The sequence below is a fragment of the Sapajus apella genome, unplaced genomic scaffold (assembly GCF_009761245.1).
Source record: "Sapajus apella isolate SASKATOON/1434 unplaced genomic scaffold, GSC_monkey_1.0 scaffold37, whole genome shotgun sequence".
NCBI classification, from domain to species: domain Eukaryota; kingdom Metazoa; phylum Chordata; class Mammalia; order Primates; family Cebidae; genus Sapajus; species Sapajus apella.
Window position 1 is genome coordinate 12,956,940 of NW_022436977.1, and position 18,477 is coordinate 12,975,416.

At 41.3% G+C, this 18,477-nt stretch overlaps 1 protein-coding gene and 1 long non-coding RNA gene across 9 annotated transcripts in view; both read left to right on the forward strand.

Annotated features, from left to right (window-relative positions):
• The window catches only part of LOC116564366, a 21,541-nt gene extending 19,934 nt beyond the window's left edge, over positions 1-1,607 (forward strand). Inside the window, exon 3 of the long non-coding RNA XR_004274864.1 lies at positions 1,594-1,607. This is a non-coding gene — a long non-coding RNA (uncharacterized LOC116564366). The remainder of the gene's footprint in view (positions 1-1,593) is intronic.
• Positions 1-18,477, forward strand: part of MYO5A (myosin VA) — a 217,738-nt gene that overhangs the window by 71,306 nt on the left and 127,955 nt on the right. For all 8 annotated transcript variants that reach the window (XM_032297420.1, XM_032297418.1, XM_032297421.1 and 5 more), the window contains exon 2: positions 16,829-16,939. In XM_032297420.1, coding sequence (XP_032153311.1) covers positions 16,829-16,939 — 111 coding nt within the window. The remainder of the gene's footprint in view (positions 1-16,828; positions 16,940-18,477) is intronic.

Here is an 18,477-nt window from a genome sequence, read left to right on the forward strand (position 1 = left end):
GTGGAGTTTAATTTAGACAGACATGTCAGGGAAGGTCTTTCGAAGTAACAGATATTAAAGCTTAAGATGTAAAAGATAAGGAGTCAGTCAGGAAACAGGTGAACTAGGGATTCCAGGCCAAGAAAATCAAGAGAAAAAATCTTGAGGCTTGATCTAGCATGGATTGTTTAAGTAGTTGAAGGACAGGTAGTGCAGGTGGCCCTTGATGGGGTGAAGAGAACGGCTAAGCTGTGAGGTAGCAGAGAATGTCATAAGATGGGATTGGTTCTCCGAATCTTCTGAAGGCAGGTGCCAAATAATGCAGGGCTCAAGGGGGTTATGTGACTGTTTTATCCAAAGTTGTTAAAGAGTTTTAAGCAAGATGAGATATCATTTTTCCATTTTTCATCCTATTTTTCCATTTCAGAAAGATGTCTCTGGCTGCTGAATAGAGAGTTGGGGAAAGGAAAGCTTAGTAGAGAGCTATTTCTAGCATTAGATTGAATATTGGTTAGGATTTGGGTGGTGGCTGTGGAGATAGAGAGAGGGGGACAAAATTTAGTTATAATACTGCATGTAGGACTTAGTGATGGATTTGACACAGAAGTGAAGGAGAGTGCATTCCTAAGGATCAGGTTTTTCCCAAGAGCAACTAACCATTTGGGTAGATATACCTGTCTGAGATGAGGATACTGCAGGAAGACATATTTAAAATGAAGTCGGAGAAGAGTTCTGTTTTGGACTTGTTGAGTTTGGGATATCTATGAGACATCTAAATAGAGATTTTAGGAAGTTATATGGATCTAGGGGTCTGGAGTTCAGTAGAAAAGTCTGGGTAGCGATAGAAATTTAGGAAAAATTGGTATTTAAACTCATGAGAGTGGGTGGGATACAATGTAAATATAAAAATAATAAGACCAAGGAGCTTGCAGTGAGTCATGATCACAGCACCGCAATCCAGCCTGGATGACAGAGTGAGACCCTGTCTCAAAAAAAAAAAAAAAAAAAAAAACACCCCACAATAGCACAATCTAATCATAAGAATAATGTTAATATAGGCTTATAATTCCAGCACTTTGGGAGGCCGAGGTGGGAGGATCAATTGAGCCAAGGAGTTAATGACCAGCCTGGATGACAGAGCGAGACCTTGTCTCTAATTATTATTATAATATATTTTTTGAGACGAGTCCTCACTTTGTCATCCAGTCCCAAGTATAGTGGCACAATATCAGCTCATGCAACCTCCGCCTCTCAAGTTCAAGTGATTCTCCAACCTCAGCTTCCCAGGTAGCTGGTACTACCATGCCCAACTAATTTTTGTATGTTTTTGGTAGAAACAGGGTTTCACCATGTTGGCCAGGCTGGCCTCAAACTCCTGACCTCAAGTGATCTGCCCACCTCGGCCGCCCAAAGTGCTGGGGTTACAGGCGTGATCCGCTTCTTCTGGCCCCATTTCTAATGTTTTTCTGAAAAGAATATCATTAATGATAATAGGTCACACTTATCAACTGCCTTCTACGTACTAAGCACTGTTCTGAGTACTTCACATATATAACTGATTTAATCTTCATGATACCCCTATGTGGTAGGTATTATTATCCTCATTATAGACAGTACCTAGAAAAGACACAGAACTATTAAACTCAGAAAGTCCTTTCCTAAAGCCTGAACTATTACTATTATTTTGAGATGAGTCTTGTTATGTTGCTAAGGCTTGTCTCAAACTCCTGGGTTCATATGATCCTCCCACTTCAGCCTCTCAAGTACCAGGGTTTACAGGTGTGCGTGTCACCATGCCCCACGCTAAAGCCTGAGCCTGAACTCTTTTTTTTTTTAAGACAGGATCATGCTGTGTCACCCAGGCTAGAGTGCAATGGCAACACCTTTGCTCACTGCAGCCTTGACCTCCCGGGCTCAAGCGATCCTCCCAACCTCAGCCTTCCAAGTAGCTGGGCCTACAGGCACATGCTATCACACCTGGCTAATTCTGTTCATTTTTTGTAGAAGTAAGGTCTTACTGTGTTGCCCAGGCTGGTCTTGAACTCCTGGACTCAAGCAGTTCTCCTCCGTTGGCTTCCCAAAGTGCTGGGATTACAGGCATGAGCCGCTGTGCCTGGCAAGCCTGATTCTTAACAGCACACTAAAAGAGACAGGAGACTTAGCTTAGGGGTCTGGGCAATTCTAATATTTACAGATGGGGTAGAGAATGTAGAGCTGGCACAGAAAATGGGAAAGGAATGATTAGAGAGGCAGGAAGGAACCATGCCAGGCCAGAGTGTTCCAGTTAGGCTGCCAGGGTCAGTGGTGAAACACTGCTGAAAGGTGGGCCCTTAAAGGACACATAAGAATTGCATGGGTGATAAGGACGGGGAAAGGTTTTGGTGGGCAATTTGAGTAGAGACAGATACAAAGGAACTAGCTGCTGTTTGCAGTTGTTAGAGGGTTGAGTGCTAGGCCAGGAGAGGTGAGAGATGTCACTAGAGAAGTTGACAGGTGCCAGATCGTGAAATATGTGTAATGTTCTGTGTTAGTCTATTTTCGTACTGCTATAAAGAAATACCTGAGACTGTGTATTTATAAAGAAAAGAGGTTTGATTGGCTCCCAGTTCCACAGGCTATATAGGATGCATGGCTGGGGAGGCCTCAGAAAATTTACAATCATGGCAAAAGGTGAAGGGAAGCAGGCACATCTGGCTGGAGCAGGAGGACAAGAGAGGGTGGGAGGTGCTATACACTTTTAAACAACCAGGTCTTGCTATAACTCACTATCACAAGAACAGCACTAAACGGGAAATCTTCCCCCGTGATCCAGTTACCTCCCATCAGGACCCATCTTCAACCTTGGGGATCAAAATTTGACATGAGATTTGGGTCAGTACACAGACTGAAACCCTATCATTTTGCCACTGGCCCCTCCCAAATCTTATGTCCTTCTCACACTGCAAAATACATTCATGCATTCCCATTAGTCCAAAGTCTTAACTTATTCCAGCATTAACTCAAAAGTTCAAAGTCTCATTTGAGACAAGGCTAGTCCCTTCTGCCTATGACCCTGTAAAATCAAAAACAAGTTAGTTACTTCCAAGATGTAATGGGAATACAGGCATTGGGTAAATACTCCCTTTACAAATGGGAGAAATCAGCCAAAGGAAAGAGGCTACAAACCCCATGCAAGTGCAAAACCCAACAGGGCAGTCCTTAAGTCTTAATGCTCCAAAATAATCTCCTTTGGCTCCATATCTCAAATCTGTTGCTAGGAGCGGGCCCCCAAGGCCTTGGGCAGCTCCTCCCCTGTGGCTTTGCAGGACTCAGCCCCCACGGCTGCTCTCCGAGTCTGGGATTGAGTGCCATTGCCTTTTCCAGGCACATGAGGAAACTGTTGTTGTGTTTGCCATTCTGGGGTCTGGAGGACAGTTGCTCTCTTCTCATAGCTCTACTAGGCAGTGCTCCAGCCCCACATTTGACCTCTGTATTGCCCTACTAGAGGTTCTCCACAAGGGCTCTGCCAATGCAGCGGGCTTCTGTGTTGACTCCCAGGCTTTTCCATACATCTGAAATCTAGCCAGATTGATTCTTTTGAATACTTTGCTGCTTAGAAATTTCTTCCACCCGATACTCTAAAATCTCTCTTAAGTTCAAAATTCTACAGATCCCTAGAGCAAGGGTACAATGCTATCAGTCTCTTTCCTAAAGCATAGCATGAGTGACCTTTACCCCAATTCCCAGTAAGTTCCTCATTTCCATCTGAGTCCTCCTCAGCCTCGCCTTCACTGTCCATATCACTATTAGCATTTTGGTCATAACCATTCAATAGGTCTCTAGGAAGTTCCAAACTTTTATCTTCCTATCTTCTTCTGAGCCCTCTAAACTGTTTCAACCTCTGCCCATTACCCAAGTCTAAAGCCATTTCCACCTTTTCAGGGATCTTTATAGCAATGCCCCACGCTTCAGTACCAGTTTTCTGTATTAGTTCGTTCTTGCATTGCTATAAATAAATATGTGAGGGCCAGGCGTGGTGGCTCATGCCTGTAATCCTAGCATTTTGGGAGGGTGAGGCAGGTGGATCATGAGGTCAAGAGTTCAAGATCAGTCTGGCAAGATGGTGAAACCCCGTCTCTACTAAAAATACAAAAATTAGCCAGGCGTGTTGGCGCATACCTGTAATCTCAGCTACTCGGGAGACTGAGGCAGAGAATTGCTTGAACCCAGGAGGTGGAGGTTGCAGTGAGCCAAAATCCTGCCACTGCACTCCAGCCTAGGTCACAGAGGGAGACTCCATCTTAAGAAAAAAAAAAAAAAAAAACCTGACACTGGGAATTTATAAAGAAAAGAGGTTTGATTGGCTCATGATTCTGCAGGATGTACAGAAACCATGGCTGAGGAGGCCTCAGGAAGCTTCCACTCATGGTGGAAGGCCAAATGGGAATGGACACATCACATAGCAAGGATGGGGGGGGCGGGGAGAGAGAGAGAGAGAGAGAAGAGAGCGCCAGCAAGAGTGTGAGTGAGTGAATAGCCATCTTGCAAGAACTCACTATCACAAAGACAGCACCGAGCCATGTGGGATCTGCCCCCATGATCCAAACATCTTCCATTAGGCCCTACCTCCAGCATTAGAAATTATAATTTAACATGACATTGGCTGAGGACAAATATCCAAACCATATCATTCCTCCCCTGACCCCTTCCAAATCTCATGTCCTCACATTGCAAAATACAATCATACCTTCCCAACAGTCCCCTGAAGACTTGACTCATTCTGCTGTTAACTCAAAAGTCCAAGTCCAAAGTCTTATCTGAGACTTTTCTCTGTTTACCTCTGAGCTCGTAAAATCAAAATAAGTTGATTACTGCCAAGATATCATGGCAGTATAGGCATTTCTCCCATTCCAAAAGGGAGAAATTGGGCAAAAGAAAGGGACTACAGGCAAGTTTGAAATGGTAGCAGGGCAGTCATTATATCTTAAAGATCCAAAACAATCTCCTTTGACTACACGTACCATCCAGGAAACACTGATAGGAAGAGTGGGCTTCCAAGACCTTGGGCAAATCTTTGTCTGTGGCTTCGTAGGATTCAGCCCCTAGGGCTATTCTTATGGGTTGGAGTTGAATGTCTGTGGCTTTTCCAGGCTGAAGGTGCAAGCTGCCAGTGGATTTATGATTCTGGGATCTGGAGGATGGTGGTCCCCTTCTCACAGCTCCACTAGGCAATGCCCCATTGCAACTCTGTGTGGGGCCTTCAACCCCACATTTCCCCTTGGCACTGCCCTAGTAGAGGTTCTCTGTGAGGGCTTTGCCCCTGCAGCAGGCTTTTGCCTGGGCACCCAGGCTTTCTGATACATCCTCTGAAATCCAAGCAGAGGCCGCCAACCATTCTTCATTGTTTATTCTATACATCTTAGGCTTAACATCACATGGAATCTGCCAAGGCTTATGGCTTGCGTTCTTCAAAATGGCAGCTCAGTCTGTACCCAGGCCTCTTTGAGCCTTGGCTGGAGCTGGAGCAGCCAGGATACAGGAAGCGGTGTTCTGAAGCTGTGCAGGGTAGTGGGGCCCTGGGCCTGGCTCTCTACACCGTAATGTCCTCCTAGGCCTCTGAGCCTGTGATGGGAGGGGCTGCTGGAAGGTCTCTGAAATGCCTTCAAGGCCTTTTCCCCATTGACTTGGCTCTTAGCACTTGTCTCTCTTTCAGTTACGCAAATTTCTCTAGCAAGTGGTTGCTACTCCACAGCCTGCTTGGATTTCTCTCTTGAAAGAGCTGTCTCTGCCACATGGCCAGCCTGCAAATTTCCCCAACTTTTATGCTCTGCTTCCTGCTTAATTATATATTTCAATTTTAAATCACTTCTTTGCTTCTACACCTGAGTATAGGCTGTTCAAAGCAGTCAGGCCACCTCTTAAATGCTTTTCTGCTTTGAAATTTCTTCTGCCAGACCTTAAATCATCACTCTGAAGTTCAGAGTTTCACAGATCCCCTAGGGCATTGGCCACAGTCCAGCAAGTTCTTTGCTGAGGCATAACATACATGACCTTTGCTTCAGTTCCAGTAAGTTCCACATTTCCATAGGAGACCTTCTCAGCCTGGCCTTCACTGTCCATATCACAATCATCATTTTGATCACAACCATTTAACCAGTCTCTAAGAAGTTCTAAACTTTCTTCTTCCTGTCTTCTTCTGAGCCTTCCATATGTTTCCAACCTCTACCGTTACTTAGTTCCAAAGTTGCTTCTACATTTTCAGGTATCTTTACGGCTGTCTCTCACTCCCAGTATCAATTTTTTGTGTTAGTTCATTCTTGCACTGCTATAAAGAAAGACCTGAGACTGGGTAATTTATAAGAAAAAGAGTTTAATTTAATTGGCTTACGGTTCTGCAGGCTATATAGAAAGCATGACGGCATCTGCTCCTAGGGAGACCTCAGGGAACTTTCATGATGGAAGGCAAGGCAGGAGCAGACACATCACATGGCAAAAAGCAGGAGCAGGAGACAGAGAAGGTTGGGGGAAAGTTGCAACACATTTTTAAATGACCAGATCTTACAAGAACTCACTATCACAAAGAATAACAAGCCGTGAGGGATCTGCCCACATGATGCAAATACCTCCCACCAGGCCTCACCTCCTGCACTGGGGATTACATTTCAACATGGGATTTGGGCAGGGACAAATATCCAAACTGTGTCATTTCCCAAGTTATCAGCAGACCTAGAAATGTCGATTCCAAAGCTGGGGAACAGCACAAAGGGAGCTGCCTGTTAAAAACAGAAGGGAAATACATACTGGCTCCTGTCTATTATTTCCCAGGCACTATTTTGGTACCTTATCCATATTGTCTCATATGATGTGTGTGTCGTTTGATGTTTAATTTCATGATTCCTTAAATCTCACCATGTTAAGACATTTTAGTTAAAATTTTAAAAATTACCCATGACTTATTTCATCACTATGTCATTTATTAGAGTGATAGATATTCTGCGTCAGAGGAAGACCTCTATATAAAGATACCTGTGCATATTTAACATGACTTCCTTTTTATACCTTTCTCTACACTGAAAGCAAGTGTTGAAAATGGTAGAAAAGTGTTTTGCTTAGTTGAGCAACTTTGGTCATAATCAGGAGAAAGTGATTCAATGAGATTGTGTTTTTCCTGCTCTTTCTTATACACACCATGTTTTGAAATCAGCAATCTTTCTAGGCTTGAATTCTGCTTCTGTCATTTATTAGCTGACTGACTTTCGGGCAAGTTATCTAACTTCTCTCAGATGTTTTGTTGAATAAGGGGCTTCTTTAATAATAACAATTATAAAGCATATTGTGAGAATTAAGTAAAGGAAAGTTAGGACTTTTCTTTATCCTAATCAAAGCCCTGGGATGAATACAACCTGTATGGTTCCTTTCCTTGTTGGTGATACAGCTTTACCTTTATTTTACTTATTTAGAATTTTGTAGTTTAAAATACCACCAGCTAATTATAGATAGAAATACTAATTTTTCTTGATGTGCTTATTAAGACTGTTCTTAAGAAGTGAGACCTAGTTCTGAAAATAATCTTTACAAGAATGTTAAATAACTACAGTGTCTAAAAATATTCATTCCAAAGCTCTGTCATCTCACATAAAATTTTAGAAAAATAAGAATATTTACTTTTTGCCACTTAATGGTGACAAAATATATTCGTCAATTTGCAACTTCTTGTTTTCTTCTTAAATTTAAAATGATAATTTCAGTGTCTGGTGGGAGTTGACTTGAACTTGATTTACTTTTTTTTTTTTTGGAGATAGAGTCTTGCTCTGTTGCCCAGGCTGGAGTGTAGTGGCATAATCTCGGCTCACTGCAACCTCCGCCTCTCAGGTTCAAGCAATTCTTATGCCTCAGCCTCTCGAGTAGGTGGGACTATACAGGGCCTGTCACCACACCCAGCTAAGTTTTTGTATTTTAGTAGAGATGGGGTTTCACCATGTTGCTCAGGCTGGCCTCGAACTCCTGAGCTGAGACAGTCCACCTGCCTCAGCCTCCCAAAGTGTGATTTACTTTTAAACCAGGTACATTTCATAGTATATGCAAGGTAACTTCCAGAGTCAGCAAAAAGTAACAATTTTAAGTCAACCCTATGATTTTGTTCATTTATAGAAGTTTATGAGCTTGAGATCATTCATTAAAATTCTAGTCTTCAGCATCTTCAGATTGTTTTTTTGCTGTTATTGTCTAACCTCATTTTTGGCAGAGCCTTCGTTCTGTGGTCAGAGCCCATTGGAACGCTGCAGGATGGATGCCAAGCTGATTGGTGTGGCTTTGACATCCTATCTTGGATGAGACATTCTTAAGTTTCATCAGATGACATGGGCCAGTTTAATAGCTATTTTCATTATGATACGAAGAACAATTTGGGTGGAGGAGGGGAATTTCTTAATAATAAGATCTACTGTTTTAACAATGGGTGAGCATAGTGGAGCAGAAAGAATGTATGGCTTCTAGAGTAGACTTTGAACCTCATTTCTACCATGTTTAAGGTTTAAGTCTCAATAGCTGTTAAATGGGTTAGTATTGGGTTTAGTTATTATGATTATTCGAATGAAATTATACATGTAAAATACCTGGACCTCTACTGGCACACAAAAAGTGCGCAATAAATGTTAGCTCTGGTTCCTTACAAGCCTTTGCTAAGTCCTGTCAAGCAGAGTTGGTTGTCATTCAGCTCTTCAGCAGCATTTTTGTGATGCTGCAGTGAGGCACAGGCCACTTCTGCTCTTCACTTCTCAATTCTACCCAGAATGCACCATGTGTTCAGCACTCCACACCGCTTTTTTTCTCTTACTCCCATTTTACTGTGACCCCTTACCCTGCTCTAGACCCTCTGGCTTTCCTTTCTTTCCATCTGTTCCCCTCCTTTGCTGCTCCAGGAGAGAGCTGGGGGAGGTGGTGGTGCCAGCATTTCTTTTCCTTCTGAGGAAGGAATTTGTGGTAGGGTTTGGGTGGGGACCGAATCTCTGTTCTGGAGGTCAGGGTAGCTTCCACTCTAAACACACAAACATGAAGGGAAGAGTTGTGGGTTTACTGGGTGTGGGAGGAGCAAAAAGGATGCCTCATTACTTCTCTGCTCGCCACGGGCCTGGCTCTTTTTCCTTCTGTCACACAAATAACTTTGATGCTTCATGCATCTTTCTCTGTTTCTGGAAATTACAGAGCCTTTCAGAAGATTTTGGGAGGGTTTGGTAAGACCGATAATACTTTTTGTCTACCCTCTTGAAAACTAAAAACACTCATACAACAAAAGTTATTTTGAAAAATTGTTATGGGCAGGCCCTGTGTTAAGTGCTAAAGAGACAAAGTTTAAAAAGATGCAGCTCTCCTTGCAAGGAACTCATAGTCTCTGGAGATAGGCACCCAAAGTCATCATTTAGTGGGATAAGGGTTCTAGCAGCAGATCATATAAGATAATGGAGATGTTGAGAATGGAGGGCCAAAGGAGGAGAAGTTAGGAAAGGCTTCCTAGAGGAGGTAGCACTTGAACACAGAATTGAGGGATAAATAGAAGCTTGCTGCTGAAGAGGGAGGAAATTATGTTTCAGATGGAGGAGATAGCTACAGCAAAGCATACAAGTGTGAAACAGCATGGCTTGCTCAGGGTAGAGTCAACCAATAGTTTTCTATAACTCGAAGATAATAGTGGCAAGTGAAAATTGGTGGAGAAGGGGATGAAATGTTTAAGAATATATTCCATCAAGGGACTTCAACAGTATAAATAATATTCTACTTCTGAACCTAAGTGGTGGACATATGGAAATTCACTACATCATTCTTTCATTCAACAAATTATTTATACACACAAACATGCACACACACTCACACACATATATTCTTTTGTATGTATGACGTATTTCACAACAAATTAAAAAAATACAAAATATACAATGACTAAGAGGGACAATTTTCTAGATTTCCTGATTTCTTTAACATTTTTTTTTCCTTTTTCCTGGAAAGCTCATCATGTGCTTTTAGAATAATAGTAGTTCCTGAATTTTTTATGCCAAAAACATGCCCTAAGGGCTATGTGAATTACTTCATAATCATATGGAACAACCACATTAGTGTCAGATTTCAGAGGAAGGGTTGTTGGTGACATTTCACAATTTCTCTCCTGCTTTAGTTCATAGCTCAGAGGAGCACTTAGTTTTCATAATAGGCTTGTTTGAATTGTGACATAAAGCATTCATTTTTCCAGACATTCACAATAGGGTATCAAAAGTGAGCCATGGCAGATTCCGAATTGCCAGGCTGCTCATGATTTAATACAGAAGCTAAGAAAGATGTGCACTTGTGCTATATGAAAAGCAAATAATATATGTGGAAGTTAGGGGGAGAAGAGAGATCATATGGGTCAAATTCTTTGGGTTTTGAGGGCTGGTTAATTTACCCTATTAGTGTTGTTAGTCTTGTTCCCAAAGTGTCTGGGGCATCAGAAGCAGTTGCTTTTCATGCCCACACCTCCAGTGTTCCTTAACGGACAAAATGCAAGTTAGCAAAACTTTGAATGAGTCATCTGTATCACAGTCAAGAGCCTCTTAAGTGTTGTAATGGTAGTAGGATACCAAAAGAAAGATGACTGGTGGGCCAGGCGTGGTGGCTCATGCCTGTAATCCCAGCACTTTGGGAGGTCGAAGTGGGCAGATCACCTGAGGTCAGGGGTTCAAGACCAGCCTGGCCAACATGGCAAAACCCCATCTCTACTAAAAATACAAAAATTAGCCGGGTGTGGTGGTGCATGGCTGTAATCCTAGCTACTCAGGAGGCTGAGGCAGGAGAATCACTTGAATCCAGGAGGCGGAGGTTGCAGTAAGCCGAGATTGCGCTACTGCACGCCAGCCTGGGCAACAGAGCAAAACTACATCTCACCAAAAAAAAAGAAAGAAGGATGGCTGGCGCCTCCTTAAACATGCAAAACTGTGTATAACCCCTGAGAAGGTAAGGGCACTGCTGGGTGAGCCAACTTTGTTTGGTGCCCTTCTCTGGCACGTACTAGCGCCAGCATGTTCCTTGAACACGCCTTTCTAGTGCTCTTCTTTTAGACTCTGTCAAAATCACCTCATCACTGCCAGTCAAACCTCATTAAATTGTATTGTGGAAGGACAGATGTGTTTTATTTTCCTTGCAAGCTATTATGCATCTTAAATCTGTGCTAGCATTATTTTCTCAGATTTTAGCTATTATGAAAAATATAGCCCGTCTTCATTTTATTCTTATTTTTTTTTTATCAAATTGTTCATTTGAATTGTCACAAATCTTTGATGTGCATTTACATTTTATCTAGTTTAGGTTTATTTTCTCATTTCTCCCTCTCCTAGGTTTTTTTCTTTAATCATACTACCTCAAATCTCAGGCTCTTCTTTTTCCTTCTCCTACCTGTTTCTACATGATAATTTACTCCTTCTTTGCCTACTACTTCGTGAATCTCTCTTCTGTAAGCCTCTGATTCGTGCCCCATCTCAACCCTGCTTGGTCGCCTCAAACCCTGGTATGGCTTCACGGAAAACCCTGAGCTAAGCCTGTAGAATGCTGACATTTTTCTCATCTCTTTTCCTTCTCTTGCCTTATCTCAGTCTTAAGTAAAACGGCACATATGTGCTGCCCACAAACTATGGGCCAGGAACTTGGCTGACCTCAGAGGGGATTCAAAGATGGCTTTGAAAGAATATATAGTCTGGTATAGTGTGGTAGGTAGATTCATAAATAACTAAAATAAGGTCTCAGGTAGCAATAAGTGAGATGTTTGAGAGATTCACAAGATAAAGAGGGACTAGATTTAGAGTAGTGTGAGTGGAGAAGAGGAAACAGGGATCACTGAAAGAGAGCCTAATCCTTTATTAGCTAATCATGAGAGAACCCAGTTCCATATCAGGGGCCTTCCCTTGCCTTGCTGGGGGTTGTGTCTGGTTTGATTCACTTTGGCCAGGGTTATCATTTTCTAACTGCTTCTGTTTCACCAGGAGGGCCTTCTGCAGTCTTAGTGGGCAGTGTCTATCCCTGTTTCAGATTCTTGCCTGTCTCACACTGTATCCCATTTCTAGGTTTCTCATATGATCCAGTGGCCTTGTCTTCTTGCCTGCCTTCCCCCAGTCTTCTCACCGGATGTGACTGGACAAGTTTAGTCCTATTCCTGCCATGTGTATTTGCGTTGTGGCCTGGGGGAGGAGTGGGAGGTAGGACTGAAAGTGAAGAAGGCAGTAGGAAGTGGCATGTCAGGTTGAGATTTCCCTATTTCAGCACTTAAGGTATATATCCTCAAATTGACCCCCTTCTGGTATAGTTATTTCTACAGGGTCACTGATCTCATTGGTTAAGATGGAAAAGAACCACAGAAAGACAGTGGTAATAATAGGATGTTTTCTGACCTATTTCTCCTTGGATGCTTTCCCCAGAGATAAAGCTAAGATAAAGAGGAAGTTGGTTATCTGGGTGGTGTTTGGTGTTTAAATACCTTGCTTCTGGTGAATGTGAGGGCCTTAGCCTCCCACTGGTTATTTGTAAGTGTTGTTAACATCTAGCCCTTAGAAATCTAGTCTTTGGCAAAGTACCCACTCTTTGCAAAATACTTGTGCAAATTTGAGCTGGAGCTCCCTAATGACACAGAGCAGGAAGGCACTTTCTAAATTTAAAGTCTCCTCATGTTTAGGCACTGGTCAGTCATGCTTTTACAAAATCACATGGACACATTTTTCTTTTTTTGTATTTTAATCACTCAAGGTAATAGGTCATTTCGTGACTCTGAATCTCTCTTTTTTTTTTTTTTTTTTTTTGGTGGAGTCTCGCACTGTCACTCAGGCTGGAGTGCAGTGGTGTGATCTCAGCTCACTGCAACCTCCACCTACTGGGCTCAAGCAGTCCTCCCACCTCAGCCTCCTGAGTAGCTGGAATTACAGGCAAGCATCACCATGCCTGGCTAATTCTTGTATTTTTTTTTTTGAGATTTCGTACTTTGTTTTTTAATACATTATAATCTAGCTTATTTGACTAACAGTTTCTCCATCTCTTTATCAAGAGCATGAATAGTCTTCCTCCAGAGTCTTTTCCAGCTGCATAAATTCAACTTATTCTAAGGAGACTCTCCTCCAGTCAGCTGGCTCCTTCCTGGTGCTTTGCTCAGGCTTCTTGGGATCTGTCCTGCCTATGTTCTTCCTCTCAAGGATAGTTCTGTATCTTACCTTGGAAAAGGTCACGACCCCAGAGACACTCAGAATTGGATAGGTTCTCAAAGCTCACTTAGTCTACCTTACTTTCTAGTGCCTGAGTCACCTCTATACCATCCCTGCCAAGTGGTGGTCCAGGGTCTAGTTGAAAACCTCCAGTACCATGAAACTCATTGCTTTGACCATAATTTTTGTATTTTTAGTATAGGTGGGAGTTTTGCCATGTTGGCCAGCCTGGTCTCGAACTCCTGACCTTAAGTGATCTGCCTGCCTCGGCCTCCCAAAGTACTGGGATTACGGGAGTGAGCCACCATGCCCGGCCCGACTCTGAATCTCCTTATATTTATGTGTCTTTTCTGGAATCAGTAATGCCTTCCAGAAAAAGCTACAAAAATGCTGTCTTTGCAAAGTAATCAGAGTGGGAGCAGTTAGTACATGGAAATATTTATTGTATGAGTAAGGGTTTAATGATATGTACAGATATTACTCAGTTTATCGACTGTGTACCTGAGAAAAAAAGTTGTAAAACAAATTTCAGTAACACGTTTGATGTACGACATTAGAAATCACTTCCTATGGAAAAAACAGTAACAATCCCACCCTGTACTTATATATTGGTTTATGCTTTTCGTGAAGTTTCTATGTGGGTAAGCCTTTGCAATAAACTGGAAGACTATTGTCATCTTTTTTTTTTTTTTTTTTAAGACAGAGTCTTGCTCTGTCACCCATGCTAGAGTGCGGTGGCATGATCTCTGCTCACCACAACCTCAGCCTCCTGAGTTCAAGAGATTCTCCTGCCTCAGCTTCCGGAGTAGCTGGGATTACAGGTGCACCACCATGCACAGCTAATTTTTTTTTATTTTTAGTAGAGACAGGGTTTCACCATGTTGGCCAGGCTGGTCTCGAACTCCTGACCTTGTAATCTGGCCGTCTTGGCCTCCCAAAGTGCTGGGATTACAGGCGTGAGCCACCACGCCCGGCTGTCATCCTCATTTTATAGTTGCCTGAAATAAAGGCAAAGGCTCATCTGGTAGCCCTGGGACTAGAACCTATAGTCTAGTTCCATACTCTTTTCTCTGCAAACTGTTTAGATTAAAAGTTTATATGTGTTGATAATAAGAGAAAATCAAAGCAATTTAGTGAGCTTTTAATCATGCTACTTATATTCAATTTAAAGAGATGCCTTTTATTCTGATCTTTCAATAAATTCTTACTAAGCACCAGCTCTGTGTCAGGTACTGTTCTAAGTACTGCTTATAGTGTTGAACAATGCAGACACAGAACTTATGTTCTAATGAGAGAAGAGAGACAGTAGGTAAGTAAATAAATAATAACATATCAGAAAGTGATTTCAAATAGTGAATGAGGGCTCTGAAGAATGTAAAATAGAGAAGGGTAGTAGTTTCGTTTGATTTCAGCTAGAAAGATCCGGGACAGCTTCTCTGAAGAGGTTTACATTTGAGCTAACATCTAAGTAAGAAGGAGGCAGGCATAAGCAGATCTGGGAGAAGTACATTATAAAGGGATTAATAAGGGCCAGGGTCTAGAGACAGGAGCAAACAAACCCGCATTCCTGAAGAACTAAAATAAGATCTGTGTGGTCTCGGCTTAGAGGTCAGCAGACAAAGGAAAGGACTGGTCATTAAGGCCATTGTAGACCAAGGTAAGGAATTTGCATGTTACTGTGATGGCTATTTGTCCTACAGTTTTCTTGTTAAAAATGTCCTTTATTTTATAAAATGAGGGTGACATTAGTTAGTAGATTGGTGTTTAAGTATGTTGCCTCTGCTGAGTGTGAGGGCCTTTCCTCTACTTATCTGTAAGTGCTCCCAATACTTAATGATTTTATAATCTTACTTGGCAAGACTAAAAGTTAGTATTAACTAACTAATTAGCCTTATGTCAGTCCCCAAACTTTAAAAAAAAAATTTTACCAGCCATGAAATCTGGTAGTTTGGAAACTATGGCAGTATACCACAGCAGCTTCCCAATAGGAAGGTTTGAAAATATTTGTCAGTAATGAGGTTAACATAGTATCTTGGACAGTGACATGCTGAAATGTTTTTCTTACAGGAGATGTTTAATTTAAATTATCTTGAATTTCAGATCTACCTCTCCTTTTGTTCACCCACTTTCTTTTCTCTTTCTGCTATCCGTAAGTTCATCACTAGGTCATTTAAATTTCTCTTGTACTTGGGAACAACCTTGTTACAAGCTTCCAGAACTTTGTGCCCAGTACTTAGAATAGTCACTACATTATCACAGTTCTTCGGGAGGTTGCTCTACATTTAACATACTCAAATCCAAATGCTCTTTCTCAAAGCTCCAAGTAAATTAGTACCCTGATTATTGTTAAAATGAAATCTAGAGGTGAATTTACATGAAATGAGGATATAGATACAGGCCAGAGACCAGGTTCAGTCTGGCCTGTGCCAGCCATATTTGATTGCATCATGTCTTTCCTTTGCTGGCTGTATCTAGGATTCCTATTTTCTTATGTGATTTGTTCATAAAAATGGGCATTTGGGTTTAGTGTATGCTTGTTTTAAAGGGAAATTTCTTCCCAGAGAGCCCAAGCACATAAAATACTTCTTCAATGAGGTATTTAAAAGATTCATGCATATTACTATGTTTTGTTCTTTTCTTCAAAACTGATCGCATAATCTTCTGGCTTAAGTCCAGAGAGTGTCTAGTTGTGGCAAAATATTTGCTGCTTTAGGAATCCCTAATGATTACCATGCCTTTTTAATGGTGTTGAAAATACAGGAGCTAAGTTTATTAGTGACTAGATGTGCCATTTTTACCATTTCCCACTCATCTTTATAAAATAATGAGGGCAAAATGTTGAACAGTGTCTTTTCAGTTTTTAAAAATTTGTTATTTTTATTCTCCTCTTCTCCCTACTATGATGGCTACTAAAGGATGTCCAAGAAATCACTAAGGCTTTGTGGAGCACGTGATGCAAACCGCAGTGAAAAATCTAAATTGTAAACCCATCCATAGAAAGATGGCTGTGCTGTTGAAACTGGCAGAGCCACAACACTAAAGCTTCAAAAATAGATGTATACATTTTAACCTAAAATTACACTTTCAGGTGGCATTTACTGTATAAATCAAGGAGACATTTAATTTATCAAGCTTTGATCATGACTGTTTTTTGAGAACACACTTTTTATATAATTTAGGAATGGTGGTGCTATGAGGGCTAAAATATTTTTTGTTTACTAATTTAAAAAGTAAATTTCAGCCTGGCATGGTGGCTCACACCTGTAATCCCAGGACTTTGGGAGGCTGAGGCGAGTGAATCACCTGAGGTCAGGAGTTTGGAGACCAGCCTGACCAACATGATGAAACTCCGTCTTTACTAAAAATACAAAAATTAGCCAGTGTGGTGGCAGGCGCCTATAATTCCAGCTACTCAGGAGGCTGAGGTAGGAGAATCGTCTGAACTTGGGAGGCAGAGGTTGCTGTGAGCCGAGATCAGCCCACTACATTCTAGCTTGGGCGACAAGAGCAAAACTTTGTCTCAAAAAAAAAGTAAATTTCATATTGACCGAGATTTCTTTTTTCATAAATTGTTTAATTATAAATAGTCATAATATGTTTATATATTATCGTAAAATAATTGACTTGCTAGTTTAAATTTGTTTGTTTTTGTCTTCTAGTTTGCCAGGGTTTGGATACCTGATCCAGAGGAAGTCTGGAAGTCAGCAGAGCTGCTCAAAGATTATAAGCCAGGAGATAAAGTCCTCCTGCTTCATCTCGAGGAAGGAAAGGTGAGGTCTCACATTCATTTGTTGTCATTGGCATAAAGTGAAGGGAGTTCAAAAGTGTAAGTTTACTGTGAAGTAAACTCCCAATGGAAGTTAAATTTTGAATTTATATAAAATTTTTGCTTACAAAATTGGTAAAAATGGTAAACTCAATTTTCTATCCTGATAGCATTTTTAATGGTATAGTGAAAATAGCAGATACTTGAAAAAGCTTTTATTTTGGCCTATGAATTTATTATGATTATCAGGTTTAGATTCACATCTATTCCTAAAACTCTTGCATTTAACTGGTGTGCTATGGGGAGTGTCTGTAGTGTTTTTAAAAAGAGGCTTGGTGCCAGGTTTTAGAGGAGACTCATTGGTGGCAGGATGGAGAGCAACACTGAGGGAAAGACACTAGTTGGGACAAAGGCAGGGAAGAATTAGGCCAATTAGGAGAGTTTTGAATACCAGACAAGGGATCAACTTATTCAACATTTACAGGTCATCTGCTCTGTGTTAGGTGAAATGTTCTGCACTTTGGACTGGATTTACTCATGTTAAATTTCACAGCAACCTATGGTTTGACAGTTGTCATAATCACTATTTTTCAAATAAAAAAGCCAAACCTCAGAGTCATTAAGTAGTTTTGCTTGAGGTCATACGGCCAGGAAATGACTTGTGGAATTTGAAGTGAGATTTGAACACAGATGACTCTAAGATGAGTGCTTATACTATTTGACTACATTGGATTTTTGCAGATTACTGGCCATGACAAGTTGCTTAAGGTGATGTTTACCATGTTATTCTCTGTAAAGTTACTGTTTTCCCTTTGTAATTAATGAATATCATTGTGTTAGGGCAGATACCTTGAGGCCACTCATATATCCTGTTTCTCCTTAAACATCGACTGCTAATTTTGTGAAATGTTCATTAGTATGTCTTGCCTGCAGCAAGTATCATTGTTGTGTTCTAGTGGTGATTCTCCATGTCTTTCCTTCCTTTTATATTTATTAACTAGAATTCTTCTATAGGGAAGGAAGTATTGTTTCTTCTCCCCCATTTATTTATTAATTTAATCATTTATTTGTTTATTATGGGCCCATGGGTATTTCTTTTATATTCTTCATTACTATCATTATTTATTTATTTTTTTTTTTTTTGGTTGTTGTTGTTTTTTTTTTTGAGATGGAGTTTCACTCTTGTTACCCAGGCTGGAGTGCAATGGCGCGATCTTGGCTCACCGCAGCCTCTGCCTCCTGGGTTCAGGCAATTCTCCTGCCTCAGCCTCCCGAGTAGCCGGGACTACAGGCACACGCCACCATGCCCAGCTAATTTTTTGTATTTTTAGTAGAGACGAGGTTTCACCATGTTGACCAGGATGGTCTCGATCTCTTGACCTCGTGATCCACCCGCCTCGGCCTCCCAAAGTGCTGAGATTACAGGCGTGAGCCACCGCACCCGGCCTACTATCATTATTTATTTTTTCAAACAAATTATTCTGGCTTTGATCATTAAGATTGCTCTTAGATTGAGTCCTTTGTTTTTTTGACAGGTCCCTA